The sequence below is a fragment of the Diadema setosum genome, chromosome 17, assembly GCF_964275005.1.
Source record: "Diadema setosum chromosome 17, eeDiaSeto1, whole genome shotgun sequence".
NCBI classification, from domain to species: Eukaryota; Metazoa; Echinodermata; class Echinoidea; order Diadematoida; family Diadematidae; genus Diadema; species Diadema setosum.
Window position 1 is genome coordinate 3,659,245 of NC_092701.1, and position 21,918 is coordinate 3,681,162.

The 21,918-nt window shown below is 39.2% G+C and overlaps 1 protein-coding gene across 1 annotated transcript; it reads right to left on the reverse strand.

The window, feature by feature from the left end:
• Positions 1–625: 625 nt before the first annotated feature.
• Positions 626–15,787, reverse strand: LOC140241067 (leishmanolysin-like peptidase). Its single transcript, XM_072320836.1, has 10 exons — positions 15,758–15,787; positions 14,527–14,661; positions 10,291–10,484; positions 7,580–7,688; positions 6,744–6,841; positions 5,161–5,275; positions 4,569–4,682; positions 3,681–3,868; positions 1,997–2,117; positions 626–727 (listed from the first exon to the last, which is right to left on the reverse strand). The coding sequence occupies exons 1-10, from the start codon at positions 15,785–15,787 to the stop codon at positions 626–628; spliced, it is 1,206 nt and encodes a 401-aa protein (XP_072176937.1).
• Positions 15,788–21,918: the final 6,131 nt, after the last annotated feature.

Below are 21,918 nucleotides of genomic sequence, written 5' to 3' on the forward strand. Positions count from 1 at the left end.
AGATGATAATCTCTGCTGCAATATGCCACATTAGCCCTAACAGAACCGTCTGACAATCCTATTGGTATTAGATATAAACATGTTACTCTTGGACCGAAGGAATTCATACCATGGTTTCAATTTAGTCTGCGAAGACCAGGAAAGTGATGCTAAAAAGTCCCAGCTTTTTAGATGGGTGAAAGATATAATGATTGACATATTAACAATGAGATTAATTCTTTCAACACCTAGAGGTAAGCTACGTATTGTTGATGGCAGCTGCTCTGACGGGATCTAATCTTACAACGAAAGAATAATATCGCACTGACACGTTTGAACTCAGAAATCAAGGATAGCGGTATACCTTTATGTATTCACTAAAAAAAAAAAAAAAAAAAAAAACCAACAACTTCATCGGTATTAGTGTAATGTCAAAGAAACTGTTTGACGACTTTTGATTGTGAAATGTATGTGATTGCACAAGCAGAATTTGAGTCAAAATGTAAAGGGTCATTCAAAATGAAAAACATAATGAAGGTATACTCGAAACTTAATCGTAAAACAATTCGTATCGATCAATAAACTAATTATTAATGATAATTAGAAGTAAGCCAATGCGGGTTTAAGCTATCATACTCATATTACTTCAACTTACAGTGACATATGGACAGTGGTCAGCCGTTCCATACTGCCCGCCATAGTAGGCAAGCTCCGTCTCATTCTGTACGCCCGGTAAGGAGTCAAAGTACTGGAACAAAAAGTGTGTTTGGAGGAATGTTTGGAGAAATGTCTTTTTGATTTAAAATAGATTGTTCCTTGTTATAGTTTCACTTCTTATAGCAGTATGTATTTATATTTTCATTTTGGATTAAACAGGTAGGCTATATCACATCATTTCTCCATTCATTATTTCTGTACTGGGTCTGTGGACAGGCATTACTGTATGCTTTTCGATACCAGTCAGTATACTCAAAGCAAAAAATTTATGGGGTTATTACGAAACGGTATGTATATGAATAGGGTAAAGTAAACTCTGTTTCGTTGGTATTGAAAACAGACCCTACCTCAATTAAGTTGGACTGGCTCATTTCATTCATAAGTACACAAAGCTTTGCTTCTTTTCAGTTTTCCTTTTCCTACTAGTATTTTTCTTTTCATTACCTGATTTGGCTGATTTTTTTCTTTTTCTCTTTGACGTAATTTTGTATTGATTCATCCATTCTGACATTGTCATATGCCTCAAGAAATGCTGAATAAATTATATCATTCGTGGTCACGTCAAGTATTACTCGTGCAGCCGTGCATTGCGTCTCATCAAATACAATGCCGGAAAAAGTGAAATTCCTCTCTACTATACCCATTGATGGTAGCTTCATACAAGTTATTGGTTCCGCAGTCATATCCCTAAGAGTCTCGACCGCTTCTTACGTTTGATAAGAAAACTCCCACTTTTTTTTTTACCATTTCGAATTTTTATTTCCCGTACAAATACGACGCCTCAGTTACTAGGAATTGATAATTGTAAGTGGCTGAAAATAACGTATCTGTAGATGATACGGCAATTATCTACTCTGATATCGACTGAATATTTATGCAGAAGAATCTGAAGAAATGTATAACATTATACTATTTGAAGATTTTTGAAAATTAAATGCAATCATTTCATAATCGACTTTGAGAAAATAGTGAAAGGTCCTCGATCTTTATTTACGCTTATTTACATGTAAATGTATTCAAACTCTAGCTGCACTCAATAGTACAACAAATCAGAAATCTCTTTGAAAAATATTTGGGTGATATGGGGTCTATATCCCTTTCATGAAAGAGTTCTTATTGATAATGGAGAAGGGGCCGATACTTTGCAGAAACGGAATTGAAAATGGACATTAGCTGACGGTTACTGGACTTTACCATGAAATTTGGTTCAATCACATTATACTGATATGCATGCTGTAGATGAATCGGAATATTTTTACGAGAGCAATCTGGAGACGGTTGGATAGTACTACAGATTTACCTGATAAAGACTTGGAAGAGGTTGATCAAATCGCATTAGGTTACACCTGCCAGAGAACCCTCTTTCTGCGTCACACTGGGGAGCGTTTATTTGGTCACAGAAGGGCTCTATAGACTCTCCCCTTTGCACGGGAAAGGAGAAAGAAAACCAATTTTGATGAGGATGCGTTTCTGGTGTCATCATCTGTTTAACTCTTTATGTGCCATGGTGTAAACCCCCTGTGTCCCACGCAATTCTGAGACAGCAACGTAGTCATGCGTTCAGAAAACATTCTGTTTTTCAAATCTGTGTAACTTTTATAGGTTGTTGTTATTTTGAACATGTACCAACCGAAGTTGGAGAGAAAATGCCGAGCTTTGCTTTGATGGAAATTATATGACAATCTATGATTGTTTTTCTTCCAAATGACCAGTAGCTGTGTAGAGTCATGACTTTTGTACACAAAATAGTGACTGAAACTTTATCCAACAGGAAACATCGCCTGATATTCAATCACCACATAAAATGCAAGCTACATGTGACAAGAATGGAGTCGCAAGAATCTCTTTTATTGTACTGTGAAATTTAGCGATTTATCGATCGATTTGGATGGGTTTCTGCGTTTGAGAAGAATTATGCAAACTTGGCACGTCGTCGACCGAGTTGGGCTTGCGAACATGGCACATAAAGAATTAAAAAGCATTTAAAGGCGCAGACTTCAAAGTTAATCTGAAAAGTAAAATGATCAACATTTCCACCTGTTTTAGATTTTTTGATAGCTAAATTGGGGAATTGTAGAATAGGGAAAACAATAATTACGCAATGATCAATTCGAATGGAATCATTCTTTTCTCTGCAGAGGGATCAATTTCATTCCTTTTTATCAGATACAGTGTAACAAGATATACTCGGTTTGCGGTTAACTATGTTTAGTCCTTAGAAGGACTGTTGGAATGACATGAGAAAAGAAAGAGAGAAAGTCGGATAAGGGGTAAGAATTGAGTGATAGTATTCGAATACGGACGGACGGACGGACGGACGGACAACCCGAAAACATAATGCCTCCGGCCACTTCGTTGGCGGAGGCATAAAAAAAAAAACTCATACAGTTTAATACTTTATATAACGCATTTCGTCAGCATTTGAATACGTCATATCATTTACGTAAGCCTGCTTGTAGGCTTGATAATGTATTTTTTTTTTTAATCACAAGGTCGAATGCTATACTTTTCTTGGTTCGAAAGGATTTCTTTAAGAAAAATGTGAGCTTGGTGTAAGCATACAGTGCAGTATTTTCATGTGCACTAATGAAGGATATACACTTTCCAATAATTCAATTCAATTCAATTCAATATTATTTCCATTTCCATTGAATAAACAGAAAAAAATATATACAATACATTTACAGAACAAATTTATAATAATTTCAAGGAAAACGTACAAGTGGTCACGAGTAACAACAGAATTTCGTTTCTATGGTATATACCTAATACAAAGATTAGAATGGAAATGGAGGGTCCCACTTAAAAAAGCAAAGCTTGTAGGGTATGGGACCCTCAAAAAATACGTACACAAAGTCAAAGAAACCAATGTCAACTGACATGAAATTAACTTAGGAAGGGGGAAAAAAAAGAAAAAGAAAAAAAAAGAAAAAGAAAAATAATATCAGTATTAAAATCCGAAGGTTAAACATGAAGAAACTCACCTAGATCTCTTAGTGTCCATCCACCATTTGCAGCTCTTTGTGACGAAATCACAGCCAAGATTCTTGCCGTAATTGAAAGGATCAGCCTGGTCGTAGTTGGCGCTGTACCAGCCCGTGTCTTCGAAGAAGGCGAGGGAGAAGCGAGAGAAAATCCGAAGGAAGCTGATAAAACCCGTCATACTCTCTCCCTATTAGTGAGTCAGAGGGAGAGGGAGAGAGAGAGAGAGAGAGAGAGAGAAGGAAAGAGGACGATAGCATTGACAAAAGATCCAACAACTAATGAAAAGTATGTTACGGAATATTTTAGGCTCATACGCCCGATGGAGATCTTAGTATTTTGCGATATTCAGGTTTATTATTGTAGAATGGACGAGGAAAATGTAATTAGCCAGGATTATCAGCAGTGCTGGCAGGTCTATACAAATTGAGTGATACATTCGAAGACACATAAAAGAGAAATTGTCTTCTTAAGAAGATTTTTTTTTTTTAATATAACTATCGTCAACCGTTAAACAATCTATTTAGCCAGATGTGCCAACTTAGTGTAGTTTTATATATGTATATGTATAAATATATATATATATATATATATTATATATGTATATAATTTTGTATTTCATGTTCATTACTCTCACACATTGAATTAAAGATATAAACGAGACATCTCCAAAGTTCATAATAGGAGAAGAGTAAAAAAATATACACTTCTAGAGCAAGTTATGACCTTCTATACAGTGAAAAATGTGGAGGCGAAAAATCAAAGGCCATTTTTCTGCCATGGTTTCTCCCTAATGTTAAAACAGGGCAACCGTTTTATTTCTATACGCGACGAAAGAGAGAAAGAGAAAAAAAAATAAACATAGTGAGAAGAGAGAATAGTAAACTTACTCCCATGATTCGTTGCTCGAAGTGCGAGAGACCGGTTCCTCCTGTTTGTCCCATGTTATCTTCTATCTCCACTCCTTCGAGTGTCGGACAGCCGAAATGTTCCCGCGCCTCCCTCTGTAAAAAGATGCAAACATGGCAAAGGGCTATCAGGATTTTGTGTATACATGCAACTCCACTTTCGAATATTAAACTCTTAGTCTCTCTCTCTCTCTCTCTCTTTCTCTTTCTCTCTCAAAATACACATGAGAGAAATAATGCACTATGATAATCAAACGTCCTCCGTTTTCCAAACAGAACTCTTCAAGCTGAGCCAAGTTTTAGATAACCGACACTAACCGAGTAGACTTAATCAAAGAATGGGGGAGTCTCGGTTCTCCTCTTTTGACGTTTGAACTTATGGAACGATGATAGGAGTTGGATATTCTGTTGTAGAATATAATAACAACAATATGATATTAATAATCATCCGAATAATGACATATGTATGCAGCCCATGTCCAAATGAACTTTACAATGGAATCATTGATGAATATCAATAGGTCTACAATGATATCATACTAAAGGAGAAGTAGTTTATTCTGATTTAACCCACCACTAGATTGGGCGTGACAAAGAGTCGGACGGTACGATTGAACACGCCGTCTCTGACATCCCAGTCCAGCGTCACCTCCTTAATCACAGTATCACTCCACTGGTATACACCAAGCCTTGAACAATAGTAGAAAGCAGTAATGTTGATGATGAAAAAATACACAGAAGATAAGAAATAATTGTTTATACTCCAACCAGCCCCATAACCACGTCAAAGTGCCGAAAACTATAACATCGCCGTCATATTCCCACTTGCCGAGCTCCTTTATCACACCTTTTGGCACTCTTCGACTCTTAGAGTAAGAAGCGTTGCTAAAATCCATCATCTGCTTAATGCTAGAAGTAGACGTCTAAAGAAAGTAAATGTCTTGAATCATGCAGTCCATAATGTCTATTGTCTATTCCTTAACCCTATTCTAACTGGGGAGGGGGGGGGGGGAGAGTCAAATTGACCCCCCTCGACGTTTCGCGCCACGATTCCGCAACGCGCAAAGATTTTGCTGTGTCGTTTCATGACTTTTTTTTAAATTGAAGTCTCCCGCATATTTTGACACCAAATTTGCGACGTCCGGGTACACCGTTCTGAAGTTATGCAATGTTTTGCATAATTATGCATGTCAACCCGAAAACCGCTCAAATTCATGATTTCGTGTGCAAATCCAATGCAAACTGTGTTTTTTTTTTGTTTAATTGATATAAATTAGATTATTTCAACTTTTAACCATTGAAATAAGTCAATTCTAATGTAGATAAGCTTGAAAAAGTGCCTCCAACAAATTTTGGCAAAAAAAAAAACCAATAGAAAACAAAAGATCGAAAAAACATTAAAATACATAAGAAATTAACAAAACAATAAAAAACAAAAGAAAATGATTTTGATTGCGCTATTTTTTACAAGAAAATTGTTTGATGTGTCTTGAGGAACTCTGACACAAAAATTTAATAATCCTTCAGTCTTTTTGATGGAGTTAGAGGTGAAAATATGATTTCATGCGTTTATTTGCATAATTTATTTATTAAAAAATATGAAATCAACATTTTTCTATTGTATGACCATATAATCTTGTAGTTAACATCCGGCTCTATGTTCAGGCAAAATTTTGCGGAGATCGCGCGATCGGCGGCCGAGATCTGAAGGGGGGGGGGGGGGGGGAGTCAAATTGACCCCCCCCCCCCCCAGTAAAAACTTGGTCTCAAATAGCCCAGTTAGAATAGGGTTAAGGCATATGCCGTGGACTAATCATCCTCACCTGCACTTCGTAAAACAAACTTGGCGGACAACCGACTGAACACTCATGAATTAAGTTAATCTTCCACGTGCAGCTTGGGATTTGTCGTTGACTATATATTATGTCATCCCGTACAGCTGACTTTCTTCAGGTGGAAGTTGCAACTCACTGTACCTCGTGTTATCTTTATAGCACACATTGAATCCTACTGAATTGCTCATTAGACACACTCTCAATTATGATACGATATTCGTGTAAGCTTTCCAGTTTAAGAGGGCCACTTTCTCCAATGATTCCATGCTCTTTTCACGGTGGACATGGTGGAATGACTGCCCACATGCTGGACACAACTTACTCGTAATTGATTTCGGGTAGACCTGTTGTTTCGTTGACGGGAGTCCTCGGATCACCGTTTTCATCTCTAAAGAATGCATAAAGTGCGGGGCTGAAGCCCTGGAAGAGAGAAAATAGGCAATGGCATGAAATACAGTACCATTATTTATGCGTATTGACATCTAACAAAAAAAAAATGACTGAAAGTGTGAACACAATCAACGGCCAAGGTTTTAGCATGATGTCTCTGAGCCCACCTAGTGTGCTCATATACAGCTCTATGGCACTGTTAAGGTGTTAAACCAAGAGACTGCTTGGCCACTAGATCCCAGGCTAGCTTGTCGTGGTTTTTGAAATGGAGCTTTAAAATCTCGGGCCATATCAATAGCCATATTGCTGGTGGTTTTTTTTTTTTTATATCTCGGCATTTTGCATGAATGTAGAAAGTAACCGAAGCACTGTTGTTTCTTTAAATTGCTTGAGGCGCCCACTGTCTATTGTTGTTAAACGATTTTGGTGAAATGCATTTCACCCGTAGTAATCCTCTCTTGTAGTAACTTCTTGACAAGGAACGAGTTCAATATAACTCAGCCCCACAACTGATGTTCCGGATGTAAAATTTAGCTTCATTATGATTTTTGAAACTGATGATAGTTATAAAGGTCTACCATGTCTACTTCTTTCTCAAAATGAATGACATATTGCCCGAACATGCCTTTTTGTGTGCTAATCAGGTGATAAAATGATTTCCATGGAGCATATGCCGGAGAAAATGTATAAAATCTCAACAAAATTCTACAAGGTTTGGTTTATTCAAGACCTGACACATGAGATAAAAGGGGCAAGGGAATGACTTACTAGTGCGTGGAATATTTCATGCTGAATGATGATGTCGAAAATGTCCTCATCAAACTGGGCAAAGATGTCTATCCATCGAGGACACATATTGATGAAACCAATCAACGGTCTAGAGATTGTACGATGAAAACAGATAATCACGTGCAGTGAAAACAACTAGATTGAAGAATTACATGAAATGGAATAAGAATAGATAGATATTCATTTTTCTTTATATGCCATATCAAATTGATTTAAAAATATAAATGGGACATTAATAGAATAGTACACAGGTCAAGGAAGGTGATAGAGGTGATGAATCTGCTGAACCTGATGTATGTATAATGTATTTCATATTTACACAAACACATGGGGTCATCCCACGAGACCGACACCCACGAGTCATACGGTCTACGAGACCGACATCAAAAATAGGTCCATGAGTCATACAGCCCATGAGTTATACGGCTCACGAGTTATACAGCCCATGAGTTCGACACTATAGGCACAAAAGGCTCACGAGACCGACACTAAACAAAGAAAGCCCACGAGACCGACACTACACAATTAAGGCTCACGAGACCGACAGCACGCAAAAGAGGCTCACGAGACCGACACTAGGCAAAGAAAGCCCACGAGACCGACACTAGGCAAAAAATGTTCACGAGACCGACACTAGGCAAAGAAAGCCCACGAGACTGACACTAAGCAAAGAAGGCTCACGAGAACGACAGGATGAACAGCGTCATCTACATGTCAATTACAAATATGTACCTGTACAGGGTGTTCCATTAAGGGGAAAATTACATACTGGCGGGTACAAATTCGTTACGCTGTCCAGCGAAAGATTGTTGCTAACTAATAACAGCACCATCTACATATCAACGACATTAATTATGTATTTCTACACGTGTAGCTTTTAGGGGGCAGTTCTGTCACGCTACGGGGAGCGACATTGTTACCATTTTTTTTAATTGTCCTCTTTATAGGACCCCCCCCCCCAAAAAAAAAAGAAGAATGAAAAAATGATAGAGGACAAGAACAATGAATGGTTTAATTTTAGATGCCATCATGCTATATCTAATAGGCTTTCCTAACTTCTACTTAGACGGTGAACAGGATCTAAGTTTTTTTCACCCTTTTCTTTCTGGCTTCACAAGTTAAGTAGGCCTTAATAGATATCCTTTCTGCCTGCTTTTACCCGCCTGCTTAGAGTTCACGTTGTAATTTTCTCTTTAACTTTACTGTATGACATTCAACGGATGAAAACGTTTTTTTTTTTTTTTTTTTTTTTTTTTTTTAAATCGCAGCGATTCACCTCGATTTAAGTTGCTTGTGTTTGTAAGATTATTCTTCTCAAAACAGTACGTTTTTCATGAAATAGGAAGTTACTTTTATGGATCCATCTTCTTTTTCCGAATTCTTAACGCTGCCTTAATTGACGATTACATGATTTTCTGTGATTTTTTTTATTATTTCAACACCTTTGCAGACGACTAGCCCCCCCCCCCATATCATATAAAGCAGGTGTGCCGTACAACATTGACCATTTTGTGAATAATTTTATTGTATTGAACTTCATTTCATACCTGGGTATTTTTCTAGTTGGTTGATCTGAATGTCGACATCATTTTATTATTGTTTTTTTTTTCTAAGTAGGTATACCGGTACGGGCTTTGCAGATAGGGAAACGAGGGTGTCTTGGCATTTTCGAAAGTAATGTTGAAACATCTCATGCACTTTACTGAATTTTGTTTATTTTTTTCACAAACACTCACATACGCAAACACAATTAAAGATCTTGAACCATTCAGGGGGTGAGAGAGGGCAATTGACGGGGTAATACCCTAGCAACCTTACTCTCCTTTTCCATCTCTTATACCTTCTTTATGCCATTATCTGGACACCCTATACAAGCAATTGGTCTATAGGTGGCGCTGTTCATCCTGTCGGTCTCGTGGGCCTTCTTTGCCTAGTGTCGGTCTCGTGAGCCTCTTTTGCCTAGTGTCGGTCTCGTGAACCTCTTTTGCCTAGTGTCGGTCTCGTGAGCCTTTTAAGTGTAGTGTCGGTCTCGTGGGCTTTCTTTGCTTAGTGTCGGTCTCGTGAGCCTTTTGTGCGTAATGTCGAACTCATGGGCTGTATAACTCGTGGGCTTATTTTACTTAATGTCGAATTCATGGGCTTAATTTGCTCAGTGTCGAACTCGTGGGCTGTATAACTGGTGGGCTGTGTGACTTGTGAGCTGTATGACTTGTGGGCTGTATGACTCGTGGGTGTCGGTCTCGTGACGTGCACCCAAATACATAATGTGCATTTATAAATATATATCTGATTATATAATATAATAATACAAATATATAATTATTTTAAATAAGGGATTTTGCTTCTCTCATTCAAATAGCAAGCACTTTTCTTAACCAGCTGACTTGAATTTTGTTTCCTAATTTTGTTTGAAAACTGTTGATGACAAAATGAATGCAGGCCTCCATGAAGAATACGACAAGCAGTAGAGTAGGATAACACGTAACGAAAATTCGAGAACGAATTCTGGATATTTCGCTGACAGAAAATGAATTTTATTAAAATTGTGGCATGTAAAGTAATTGTTAGGGGCTTAACCATTCATGGTAGAGTGACGATATCCGCACCGATCTGACACATAAGACATTGCTGATGTAGGTTGTTGCTCTTATTTGACTAGTCTTCAAGTGACCAACAATACTGCTGCACACCTGTAATCACCAGTTCTCAAATAACACGGACTAGCAAAAGCCAAGATGCCTCCGACACAGGAATCCGACAAGGCAGCCACGTGTAGTACATAGTGGACGTCTTTGACCCCGTAGCTGGCCGTATAATTTGCCGGAGGTCCCCGGCAGTCGTACAGTCTCCCCGTTCCATTCTCCACTTCACAAGTGTAACATGGCTATGAAGGGCAGGACAAAGGGGCAGTGTAAATGATGAAAAACAAGTAAAATGAATACACAGCGTAACAAACGACAAGTTGGTAAAGAAATACAAGACTGAATAGATGAATGACTACCGTAATTTCCGGGGAAGGTAGGCCTTAAGTACCTCGTGCATAATTAATGAAAACCTCTCTAAATCTTCAAATGAATGGTGAGTGTTACAATCCATTGTTACTATAAACATTGTATATTTTAACCTTTTTGCACGGAGCAGTGATATCAGTGGATTGGATATTATGAAGTTATGATGCCCCTTCATAAAATTGCTCATTAAGGCTGACAAAATTTATAATTTTGGTAAATGATTATGCAACTGTCATATGTATTTTTTACAAATGTATGGTTATTGATATATGATATCTACGGTATAAAATGTTATATATGATATATATATATTATTTTACATTCATATTGTTATATATTCATATAACTGAGGTAAGGATGAAAACAATTCATTTCTTGAATTTTAATAGACGGAATCTACAAACAGTGTTATGATTCTTTTTAGTACAGAATCTAAGTAACATCTGTATAGGTGCTACATCATCTTAAATGCAAGCAATGCGTCGTTGTCGATTCCCAATATTTCACAATGGTCCTCTTCTTTGATTTGTCTCATTCGATAATTTCACACATACACTTCTTGATATAATTAACAATCAAACAAACTAAACAGTTCAAGAGAGATCGGCGTCACCAAACTCACCTCAAGGTGACTTTCAGGCAGTTCAATCAGACAATACGGACGAGCGCATTCGTGGATGCAGTATCTAGTTCCATTTTCGATCTTAGCAGTGCCTTGGGGACAAGCCCTGCATGGTGGGAATCATCAAAACTGTGTTTCACAATTAACGAGGGTAGAGTTCAAAAATCCCCATTTCGCTACACAACAACAACAACAACAACAACACCAACGCCATCAACGACAGCAGAATAAAGATACGATCAGGGCCCCGTTTCATAAAAGTTCTTATCATCAACAAGTTACGATAGTTGTTGTATTGGAATCCTTGCATCTGATTGGCTGAGACGAAATTTGTTATAGAAATGTGGCAGTTGTTACCGATAACAAGTTTAAATATAAAACGGGACCCGGGATTTATGTAAGGAATGACAACTTTCTGAACCGAATCCGGCTAGCATGAAATAGGCAGTTGCCCATACAGGCACCTACTGACATACTTGTACTGCAGTCTGTATTATGTCCACAAGAAATCATAAAATTTCCATTTTTGATTTGCTAGAACGCAATTGTACCTAAGCCTAAGATACTAGTATCTCTATCTACTCCTTCTCATTATTTCGAAATTAGCCGGGGAATAATACCGTACTTTCATACTAAGTACTAGAAAATTTGAATTTGATTTTTTTTTTCAACACGATAATGGACAATTGTGAGGGGTGAGGGGATTATGACATCATCAACTCACTCATTGATTTTTGTATGGTCATAACATAATTAATGTATAATAACTACAAAAATTCAGGTTATAACTTTCTTCATTCTTACCCGATTTAGATTACGTTTGCCCTGCTGTGCTCACAAAATTTGACGCTTTATTTTTAGACTAATATTCAATCTTGTCCTTACTTACCTAACAAAGGAAATCGTACTTTTTTTTCAGCTATGTGCCTAGGGCCCTACGACCACGACGAATTTATTGAATAACGTGAGTGTGAGTGCATATTGTCTTTTTTGTTGCGTTTTGTTGTTGTTGTTGTTGCAAGAATAAGTCATCGAGTTTCTCGTCAAGAAAACCAAGAAAGGGTTTGCGATTTACGAGCTACAGGGAGGTCGATTCCCTGAAAAAGAAAACGAAAAACCTATGGAGTTGCAATGATAACACCCATGAGATGTGTCGCTCTTGTTCTTTTGTGTTGATCTGATTTCAAAAGCTATTCATATGAATCCAAGGCTAATGTATGAAACAGACCATAAAGAAAAGATTGATATCGTTTGTGTTCTCGATTAATACCAGACGTCACTATGGTTCCATCCGACCATGGAGCTACTATTAAATACGTAGCTCCATGATCCGATGGAGTCAAGGTTTCGAAAGCATTACAATGCGCGCACAAGTAAACACATTCGTCAATACAAGTTTACACACGTTACGCTCATTATGTGGACCCATCTGAAAAGTAGCTCTGCTGATCAGGATGTTTTACCCCGTGACGTGGAAATAAATTCAATTCAATTCAACTTACGTTCGGATTAAGAAAACAACAACAACAACACCGTTACCCCCGTCCTATTTCTCTGACATTGTTCGATGTATGTGTCGATTGTAGGACCCGAAATGAATTTACTGATCAATGTCTGGAAAGATACCTCATTTGGAATACTGGCATAACGCCATGAATGAAGTGGTATCTGCGGGACAGTAGCTAGATCTTTGCATGTTCGCATAGCGTATTTAACGAGTTCGGAATGTCATGATCAAATTCGTCATTTTATTGTCAAACAAAATTCATTTTCCTGTCGATCAAATTGATCAAATGTTATTCATTTATAGACCTTTATGTATTGAGGGTTAACCACGTTGCATTATGTAATGTACGTGTGGTGTATCAAGTTTATAAAAACTTTTCCTATGTCTCATTTGAGGGAATAGGTCATGTAGGTATGATATTAAAGTGAGTCCTGTGAAAAGAAATTGAAAATGTTTTACGTATGATTAAACGCCGTAAATTTGATGAGTAAACGATTCGATCACGGCAATAGTTCCAGCATTGCTCATCCCAGGGGCGGATCCAGGGAGGACCACAACCGGCGCACGCCCCCCCTTTATTTTTTGTTGAAACAAAAGAAATAAAAAGAAAAAAATGGGGGGAGGGGTGCGTGCGCCCCCCCTTTATTTTTGTAAACACGCCCCCTCTTTACGAAATTCCTGGATCCGCCCCTGCATCCGGGGAAAATTTCAGTAAAACTTCGACGGAAACGAATGTCAGTTCACGCAATTGATTTCTGCTCAGCTACTGTGACAGTAAAAATTTGAGTTGCAATTGAAAAAAAAAAGTAACACGTGTGACAAAGCTCGATATTGAATGACAGTGTTCCATAGCTGGCGAGGCAAGGTTGATTGTTCATGTGAATCATGTGAATATTAATACCAGAATTATTATTCAGAGTGTGACTTACCAGTCGACAGCAATATCTGCTCTCTCTCCCTTTACTTGAAGAAGATTGGATATCCGATTTAGTGTTTCAGTGGTAATCCTCTGTTTAGTATGCAAAATCAAGGACAAGAATTCTAATGTAGTTATATATGACATAGAAATGCAATCACACCTCATGTCCTATTCCACTTCAATGTACGGTGTGAAAGTGCGACTCCCCAAATGTTGAGTGCTTTACTGAAATCCCACGTAAAACTGCAAATATCCGTTGTCAGAAAAGTGTTCAGGTCCGTAAGATTTTCATGAGGCGATGTTATTATAGCCACTTCATTTTGAAGTTTTCGTATAATGAGGTTGTTATCAATATCTGCTTCACAACACATTTGGACCTTTAAGACGACATCATGAGAAAGTACAGTATTTAAAACACTCATAACTACACACAGACACACATTCATGCACACATAAGCTGTCTAAACAAGCATTTATGAACAGACGTACATCCACACTGAGTGTCATACGCCAGTACTGTACACAAGAATATAATAGGGAGGTTAGGAGTAATCTGGACAACCAAAAATGAAAGTCCGAAAAGAAACAGAAAAAAATAAACTTCGGGAGATTTTCAATTGTGAAGCGTTGCAAATTTTCTCAAAACAGTTCTTTAGCAGTCAATATAATATACAGTTGATACAGAAATGAAAGAGATGTATGGCCGAATCAGGAAAAACTTCCAGTCTCATAACCTCTTAATTTTTCTTTTTCGAATTTAATTTCATTTTTCTTCCTCTAACTCATTTTACTCTTTTTGTCTATTCTTTTTACTCTTTCGTTTTCACACTAACTTTTATCTGGTCCGACATGGCCCTTTGACTTTACCTGTATGGTTTCATTGTACGTGCTTTCCAGTACACTCTGGTGGTACTCGACGTGTACAGCCATCCTCTCAGCATCGACGCTGCGACGGGACACGCGAGGCGAGGCGGAGGGATGGGTGTGTGCGTGGTCGATGAGCTATGCATGCGAAACAAAATTACAGCAATGTCAAAGACGCACATTATATACTACGCAATGTTATTATTTTAGGTCCAAGGGATGCATGAATACACGCTTTTCTTTACATTGTACATTTTGTGAGCACATTCCTCAGAGATGTGGATAAAAATGCCATTTCTCCAGTTAACGTACCGTATTCTAGTAACTATATTTGGCCTGGGTAACTTGTTTGAGTAAGCTTAGTTACACAGAAACCTAATTTCGATTTCTGAAGAGGAAACATCGTTCTCAGAGAAACTAAGTAAATATAGAGCTGTAAAAACTGCAGGCTATAGAAGGAGATCAATTAACATCGAATCATGACACAGTCAGTAAGACATCTCACGTGGGTTCATGCAGTAAGCGCCAGACAAAGCCATCATATTTGCAATACTCTGTGGTATCACTCGAGTGAAGGAAGACCCCCAAACAACGACGACGACGACAACAACAACAACAACAACAACAACAACAACAACAACAACAACAACAACAACAACAACAAGAAAAAAGCAAAATAAAACAAACAAAGTAATAAAGCAACCCGCACCTTCATCAATGATTGTCAATTGTAGCTTTAAAAATGGAGTATCTCTCACCATGTTGTGTATGGGATTCTTATTTGTTCCTTTTCACATTTAGAAGGGAGTACAATGACTGCATGATATTCCTGATACAAATGTACTTGTAATAAGCTCCTGACAGAGTGATGGACGAATCATTTTGTTTAGATTTTTTTGAATATTTGCATATAAAGGTATTATTATTGTAATATGAATATATATATATATATATATATATATATATATATATATATAATATACATACACATGTATTGATATATAATACATACATACATACATTACAGCGATTACAGTATCACTTTGGTGTATTTAAACGGCTCTAAATTGCTAAATATTTGCTTTGTCGATGGTATTGTTACGAATATGGATAAGCAGAAAACCACTGACCAGGGACCCACCTCCCTGCACTGACCATGCAGAACAATAAGTGTCTTGTTGTAGATGAAAACCACTCACCCTCCGCAGCGAATTCTCGTGGGGTCAATGTTTACGTTCCGCACGTGCCAAGCACGCCCCTCCATGTTGACACTTTCTAGGGTTTCTCCTCCTAGGATTTTTGGCATAACTCTACCTCATAAAGTACCAAGTAGGGCACATTCCATAACAAGTGGGTTTCCGTTCTAGACTGAATCTCTGATAAAGTACACATTCCTTGCACATTCCGTAAATTCTGTCCATTCCTCGCATTACATCGTTTGGAATTTTATGTTGTGTATAGTCCACTAAAGAATTCTATGTTTTACCTAATATGAAGGTATACGCCCCAAATATTCTATGTTTCTCATAGTTTCCGCATAATTTGAATTGCCCGAATACCTTTGTAAGTTTAAAGAAATACATTGAGCATAGAGGTATAAATATCGATTGATCTGTCTAAGCAAGAGACTTAACTTTTGGGGACTTCTGGAACTTCACTTCTTAAGAGGAGCGACTTCTTGAATCTAAGGACTTTAGCGAAAGTCGTTGTGTCATGCAGTTAGAGCAATTAGACAAGTCCTGTCATAACTCATATTGATCATGTACGTTTGTCAACATGAAGTATATCTGCCAATAAAATAGCAGTTTTTGCCCGGAACATACGCTCTTCCGATTGAACTATGTTGCAGCCCTCTCATCGTGATGGTGAATGAATTGTGTGAATGTACCTGATGCACCTTATATCTTACTAATTAACTCTCTTCCACTGCGGAAAATGTGCCTTTCTATTGGGGGTATCATTCCCGCTCGGTAAACATCCTGCCACCCCCAGTAGTCAGTGCAACAACACCCATTTTCCCGCAACACTGGTGTCAGGAGTGGGATGCTGACTTTAACACGTGCCTGGACCAACAAGGGATTTATCGTTTCTCTCAATATCAACTGAAGCAGTGCGATTCGAACTTACGTGCCATTCAAACACCTGGCTTTTTATCATTGAAATGTCGAACAATCATTGCTAAACAACAGAAATGCCAACGACCAGCAAACCACATGGAGAAGGCAAAGGCGTATGACTTTTGTATCTGACAAGTTCTCGGAGGATTAAATCGGAATCAATTTCTGCGTATGATAATTCTCTACTCAAGGACAATGAAGATCATAACTTTTCTCGCAATAGTAGCCCTAGTCTACTTACTAGTGCCAACTGATGCCAAAAGAAGTATGGAATTACCGGCGAAAGGACTAATGGTCATCGAAAGTGTTTTCTTGAACATTGAGACCGGAGACAACGAAAAGGTCAGAATTGAATCCGCGCTTGGACACAAAGGTAACAAGGCCCAACGCATCTTCAAGGATTTCATGATACGGGGCGGGAACCTCTATCGTGGAGATGACACTGGAGGTAAGACTGCGACAAATTTGATGGTGACAACTTCTCAGCTGAGCCATTACGGGTCTGGCTTGCCGAGTACGACCAGCGCTGACAGGGACGTGAATGGATCACAGTTTTTCATCGCGACTGTTGAGGCATCTTGGTTGAACGGGAATTACATCGTTGAATAGACAGACCCGACACATATCACCATGACAACCGAGAGACATTAACCATATTCCACCACATGAGCGAAAAAAACAAACAAACACCGGAATCAAACACCGTGAAAAACTGAGAATAGCAATAAAAATTGTGTCGCACATTGGATTTGCAATTTCGTACGAGCTCAACCGACTTTTTTTTTCTTTTTTTTTTCTTTTTTTTTTCTTTTACAATCAGTCATTTGCCGTTATCTTTTTTAATGATTATTGCACTCTCAATTTTGTGTTGTAGAGTTGCAATTTGGAAATACATGTATCTCCAGTAATTGCTGGAGGCATTTGGGATATTTCACTGTTGGTTATGAATGCCTGCATTACGTTATGTTTCGATATTCTGTAGAAATTTCGTGGAAATTGATGCGTATGAGGTTAATAAAAATAAAAATATATAGTTTATGTAGTATAGTGTGATGAAATGTTGTGAAGTTGGCATGATGAAGACATATTGAAAACCCTGGCCAGGTTTGTCAATTAGATGATGATGATGATAAAAGGTGCCTAAATGTGAAGAATTAAAGGAATAATTCGATTATGCGCATTGTTGTTTTGATATGGCTGTTGTCATTGGTGATTTGCCCTGCGACTCCGAAAAAGTTGCCTTAGCTGATATTTTTTTCAGGCCGCTGTAATGTTCATACTACCAGACCACAACCTACACCCCATCTTCTAATAACATGTTCTATGTTTACATTAACCACCAAGCTTTCCCCCCTCACTAACTTCTACTGATAACGCAATCCCCTCTTTCCGTTCCCAAGCTGACCACATAGATTAACTGTCTCCACTTGATTGACAAACAAACCCAAACAAACTTGTTAAATGAGCTCCTACTGCAGACTGTGTATATACTCCAAGTTTCAACAATAAAGTCTCACTTATCCTCCCAACTACCACTGAGTGAAGTTCTATCCATTGCCTCTGAGTATCCAACTATCTGTACTCTATAGTGACATATAGACAGCGATACAACAAAGTATCACCCCCGAAACATTACATTGGCGACGAGGATTAAGACGAGGACGACGAGGATACAGTCAATGTAACCATGGCGACATCAATGACGCTTCCACCTTTTCTCCCAGATGCCGACCCTGTCGAGTGCTCATCTCGGTGGACAGCATGGCTTCAGAGCCTCGAATTCTACTTCGACGCTGCTGAAATCACACAAGCCGCCAGGAAGAAAGCTCTCCTTCTTCATCACATGGGAGCAGCTGCCCAGAGCGTCTTCACACAGACGATAAGGCCGCAACTCGCCGCCCAAACGCCTCCCTTGGCAGAGACATATGCCAACATCACCAGTGCATTCAAGTTGCACTTCGCACCGAATGTCAACGTCGACTTCGAAGTCTACCGGTTTCGCCAGGCAAGACAGCTTGAAGAAGAAACTGTTGCTCAATATGCCGATCGTCTTCGGTCATTAGCCGCCCGATGCTCCTTTCCCGACATGAACGCGGAAATAAAATCGCAAATCATTTGTAGCTGCCTGGACCCCGGACTTCGACGTCGTGCTCTTCGCGATACCACTCTAGACCTCGCAAAGCTGCTCACCCTAGCCAGAACACACGAAGCAACGGAGCAGCAGGCACGAGAGATGGAAAAAGGACTGAGTAATCTAAAAGTTGACGGTCTAGCGGCAGCTCACCACATTGGTCGATCACTCTTAACACCGAATCAGCAAGCGTCGTCATCGTGCTCCAATTGTGGTAGGAAACACACTGACAGAGATACATGTCCAGCTCGCGGAAAGACATGCAATCACTGTGCGAAGCGACATCATTTCGCGAAAGTATGCCGCTCTCGGATTGCTGGGAAGTCGCCATATCGTCAGCAGCCCGACAGATCCGACGACGACTCCCGATCATCTCGCTTTCGCTCACATCACGGAAATTCGCACCGTGACCGGAAGAGCTCTAGTGAACGCTCTCGAGATTCGGACCGGCATCGCCACAGTGACTGGCGATCCTCATTCTCGAATAGCCGACATCGTCGTCGTGGAAAAGAACGTGTCCGTCACCTATCCCGTGACTCGTCATCATCATCGGAATCCTCGCAATACAGTGATGACAAGGCTTTCTTTGTTAACTCAGTTCGCGAGAACAACAAGTTGCCTAAAGCCACAGTAACAATCGGTGGTCAACCGATCGATCTCATAGTTGACACGGGATCGAGCATCAATATTCTCCGTGAGCAAGACTTCGCCAAAATTTCTTCGAAACCGCGGCTGCACCGCACACACATTCAGTTATTCGCTTACGGCTCCACGCGCCCTCTCCCAGTCAGCGGGAAATTTCGAGCTTTCGTCACGGCCGTCGACAAGCGCCTCGTGGAAGCTCAGTTTTATGTTGTGCCCGGACGCTCGTATTCGACATCTCTTCAGACCACTTCTCAACGCACCGACAACGAGAGCTTCCGCACACACGATACAGTGAAGAAGCAACGCACCGACAACGACAGCTTCTGTAGACGCAGCACAGCAAAAAGACAACGCGCCGATACAGCGATGAAGACACAACGCGACAACGACAGCTTTCGCAGACGCAATGCAGCGAAGAAACAACGAGCGAAGCGCCTCGCCGACACTAAGCGACAACCAAGGAAGCGAGCTATCGCAATCAGCAACCAAGTTCTCGTCAAGCAACCGACGCATTCCAACAAAAACAACCCAGCGAGTCACAATCGCAACTCCAAGTCCTGTTTCCGCTACGATCACTACGACTACAACCATGATCAGGACCACGATTTCGACAGCAACCCTCCTAGCGTAGTACTCCGTGACCGACGACAACGCGATGAGCTACAGACTGCGAATCGGCAACAATATCTCCGACGAGACCGACATCCACCCGACAGGTACGGGTTTGGCGTTTCAAATTAAACTTGAACTGTTATAAACTGGACATGAACCCAATTCACTTCTTAATTTAACTTGGCGCGCATAATTTGTGGAACAATATGGACATACATATTGATAAACTCGAACACAATTTAAGACTCAAATGTATCATACAAATAGCGGATACTTTGAACTCAGTTTTATGGTCATTCCATCTAAACGAACATTTTGTGACAGTTTTGGAGATACATCTATGCGTCAAGCGTCAATGATAATATGTGCAAATTACAATGTAACTGACGATCCAGTGATCAATTGTGAGGACGTCAAGCCAAGAACGTCGAGTGTATCAGCTTTTTTCTATTTTTTTTTTATTTCAGCTGTTTCAAAGTGATCAAAATGTGTAGGTTTTGCATTTAAATTCTTCATAACAATGTTCATAGGCTCCTAAAACCAATTTGCTCGATTACTATTCCTACCTGCAATTGTAAAGCAACTCATGACAAAACAGAAAATACAGTGTTTGAGTATTATTTCTTTTTATGACCATTGCAAAAAAAAAGAAAAAAGAAAAAGAAAAGAGAGAATAGAGATAAAACAAATGATTATGTAGCAGAGCCTATACTGTAGCAACAAATCATGACACCTTTTAATCATGTGATAAGAACCTGTATAAAATGTAAATATCTTTTGTCCATTTCATTTTCATCATTTTTTTTTCGTTTTTGTGGCACCCTCATTCACTTCTGCATACCTGTACAACTGCCCCTCTGTCATTTCACAACTTTCCTATTATACAGCTGTACACACCCGTTGCATCCCACCTCTCTCTATCCCTCTGTCTCCATACACCAGAACCTTCTTTGCCACACCGCATGACTCATAAACTTTGATCTGCAACGTGCACTCTTCAGTTCTTTTTTTCATTATTCCGTTCTGTTCATAGTCATTCTCCTTGTCCACTGTTGTTCAGTCTCTTTCATCATCATCATCGTCATCATAAAAAAAAAAACAAGGGAGAGATGTAATGTTCATACTACCAGACCACAACCTACACCCCATCTTCTAATAACATGTTCTATGTTTACATTAACCACCAAGCTTTCCCCCCTCACTAACTTCTACTGATAACGCAATCCCCTCTTTCCGTTCCCAAGCTGACCACATAGATTAACTGTCTCCACTTGATTGACAAACAAACCCAAACAAACTTGTTAAATGAGCTCCTACTGCAGACTGTGTATATACTCCAAGTTTCAACAATAAAGTCTCACTTATCCTCCCAACTACCACTGAGTGAAGTTCTATCCATTGCCTCTGAGTATCCAACTATCTGTACTCTATAGTGACATATAGACAGCGATACAACAAAGTATCACCCCCGAAACATTACAGCCGCAATGATCCTACTTGGAACAGCATACAATGAATGACGCAACAGTTTATCGAAATATAACGAGAACAATGTACGCAATTTGGTTAACTGGAGTAAATTGTTTTCAGGTTGATCAGACAAAATTTGGGAAGACGTCGCAGTTTTATTTTAGTTGAAAATGGTTTTCGTTTTCTGACGAACGTTATGGGTATAGGGAGGCTATTGCCCTGCGCCTCAGATAAAAGGCGCATTTGCTGGACGTGAATTCCAGGCCGCAATTGGTCCCCGATCCTATGAACTTTGTTGGATGACAGCTAAAATAATTTCGTTATGGCAAGAAAAAAAAAACAGTTTTATATTTTTTTTTAGTTTGTGACAAAATTTTGACGGTATTAAGTGACTAATTTGTGACGAAGAACACATGTTAT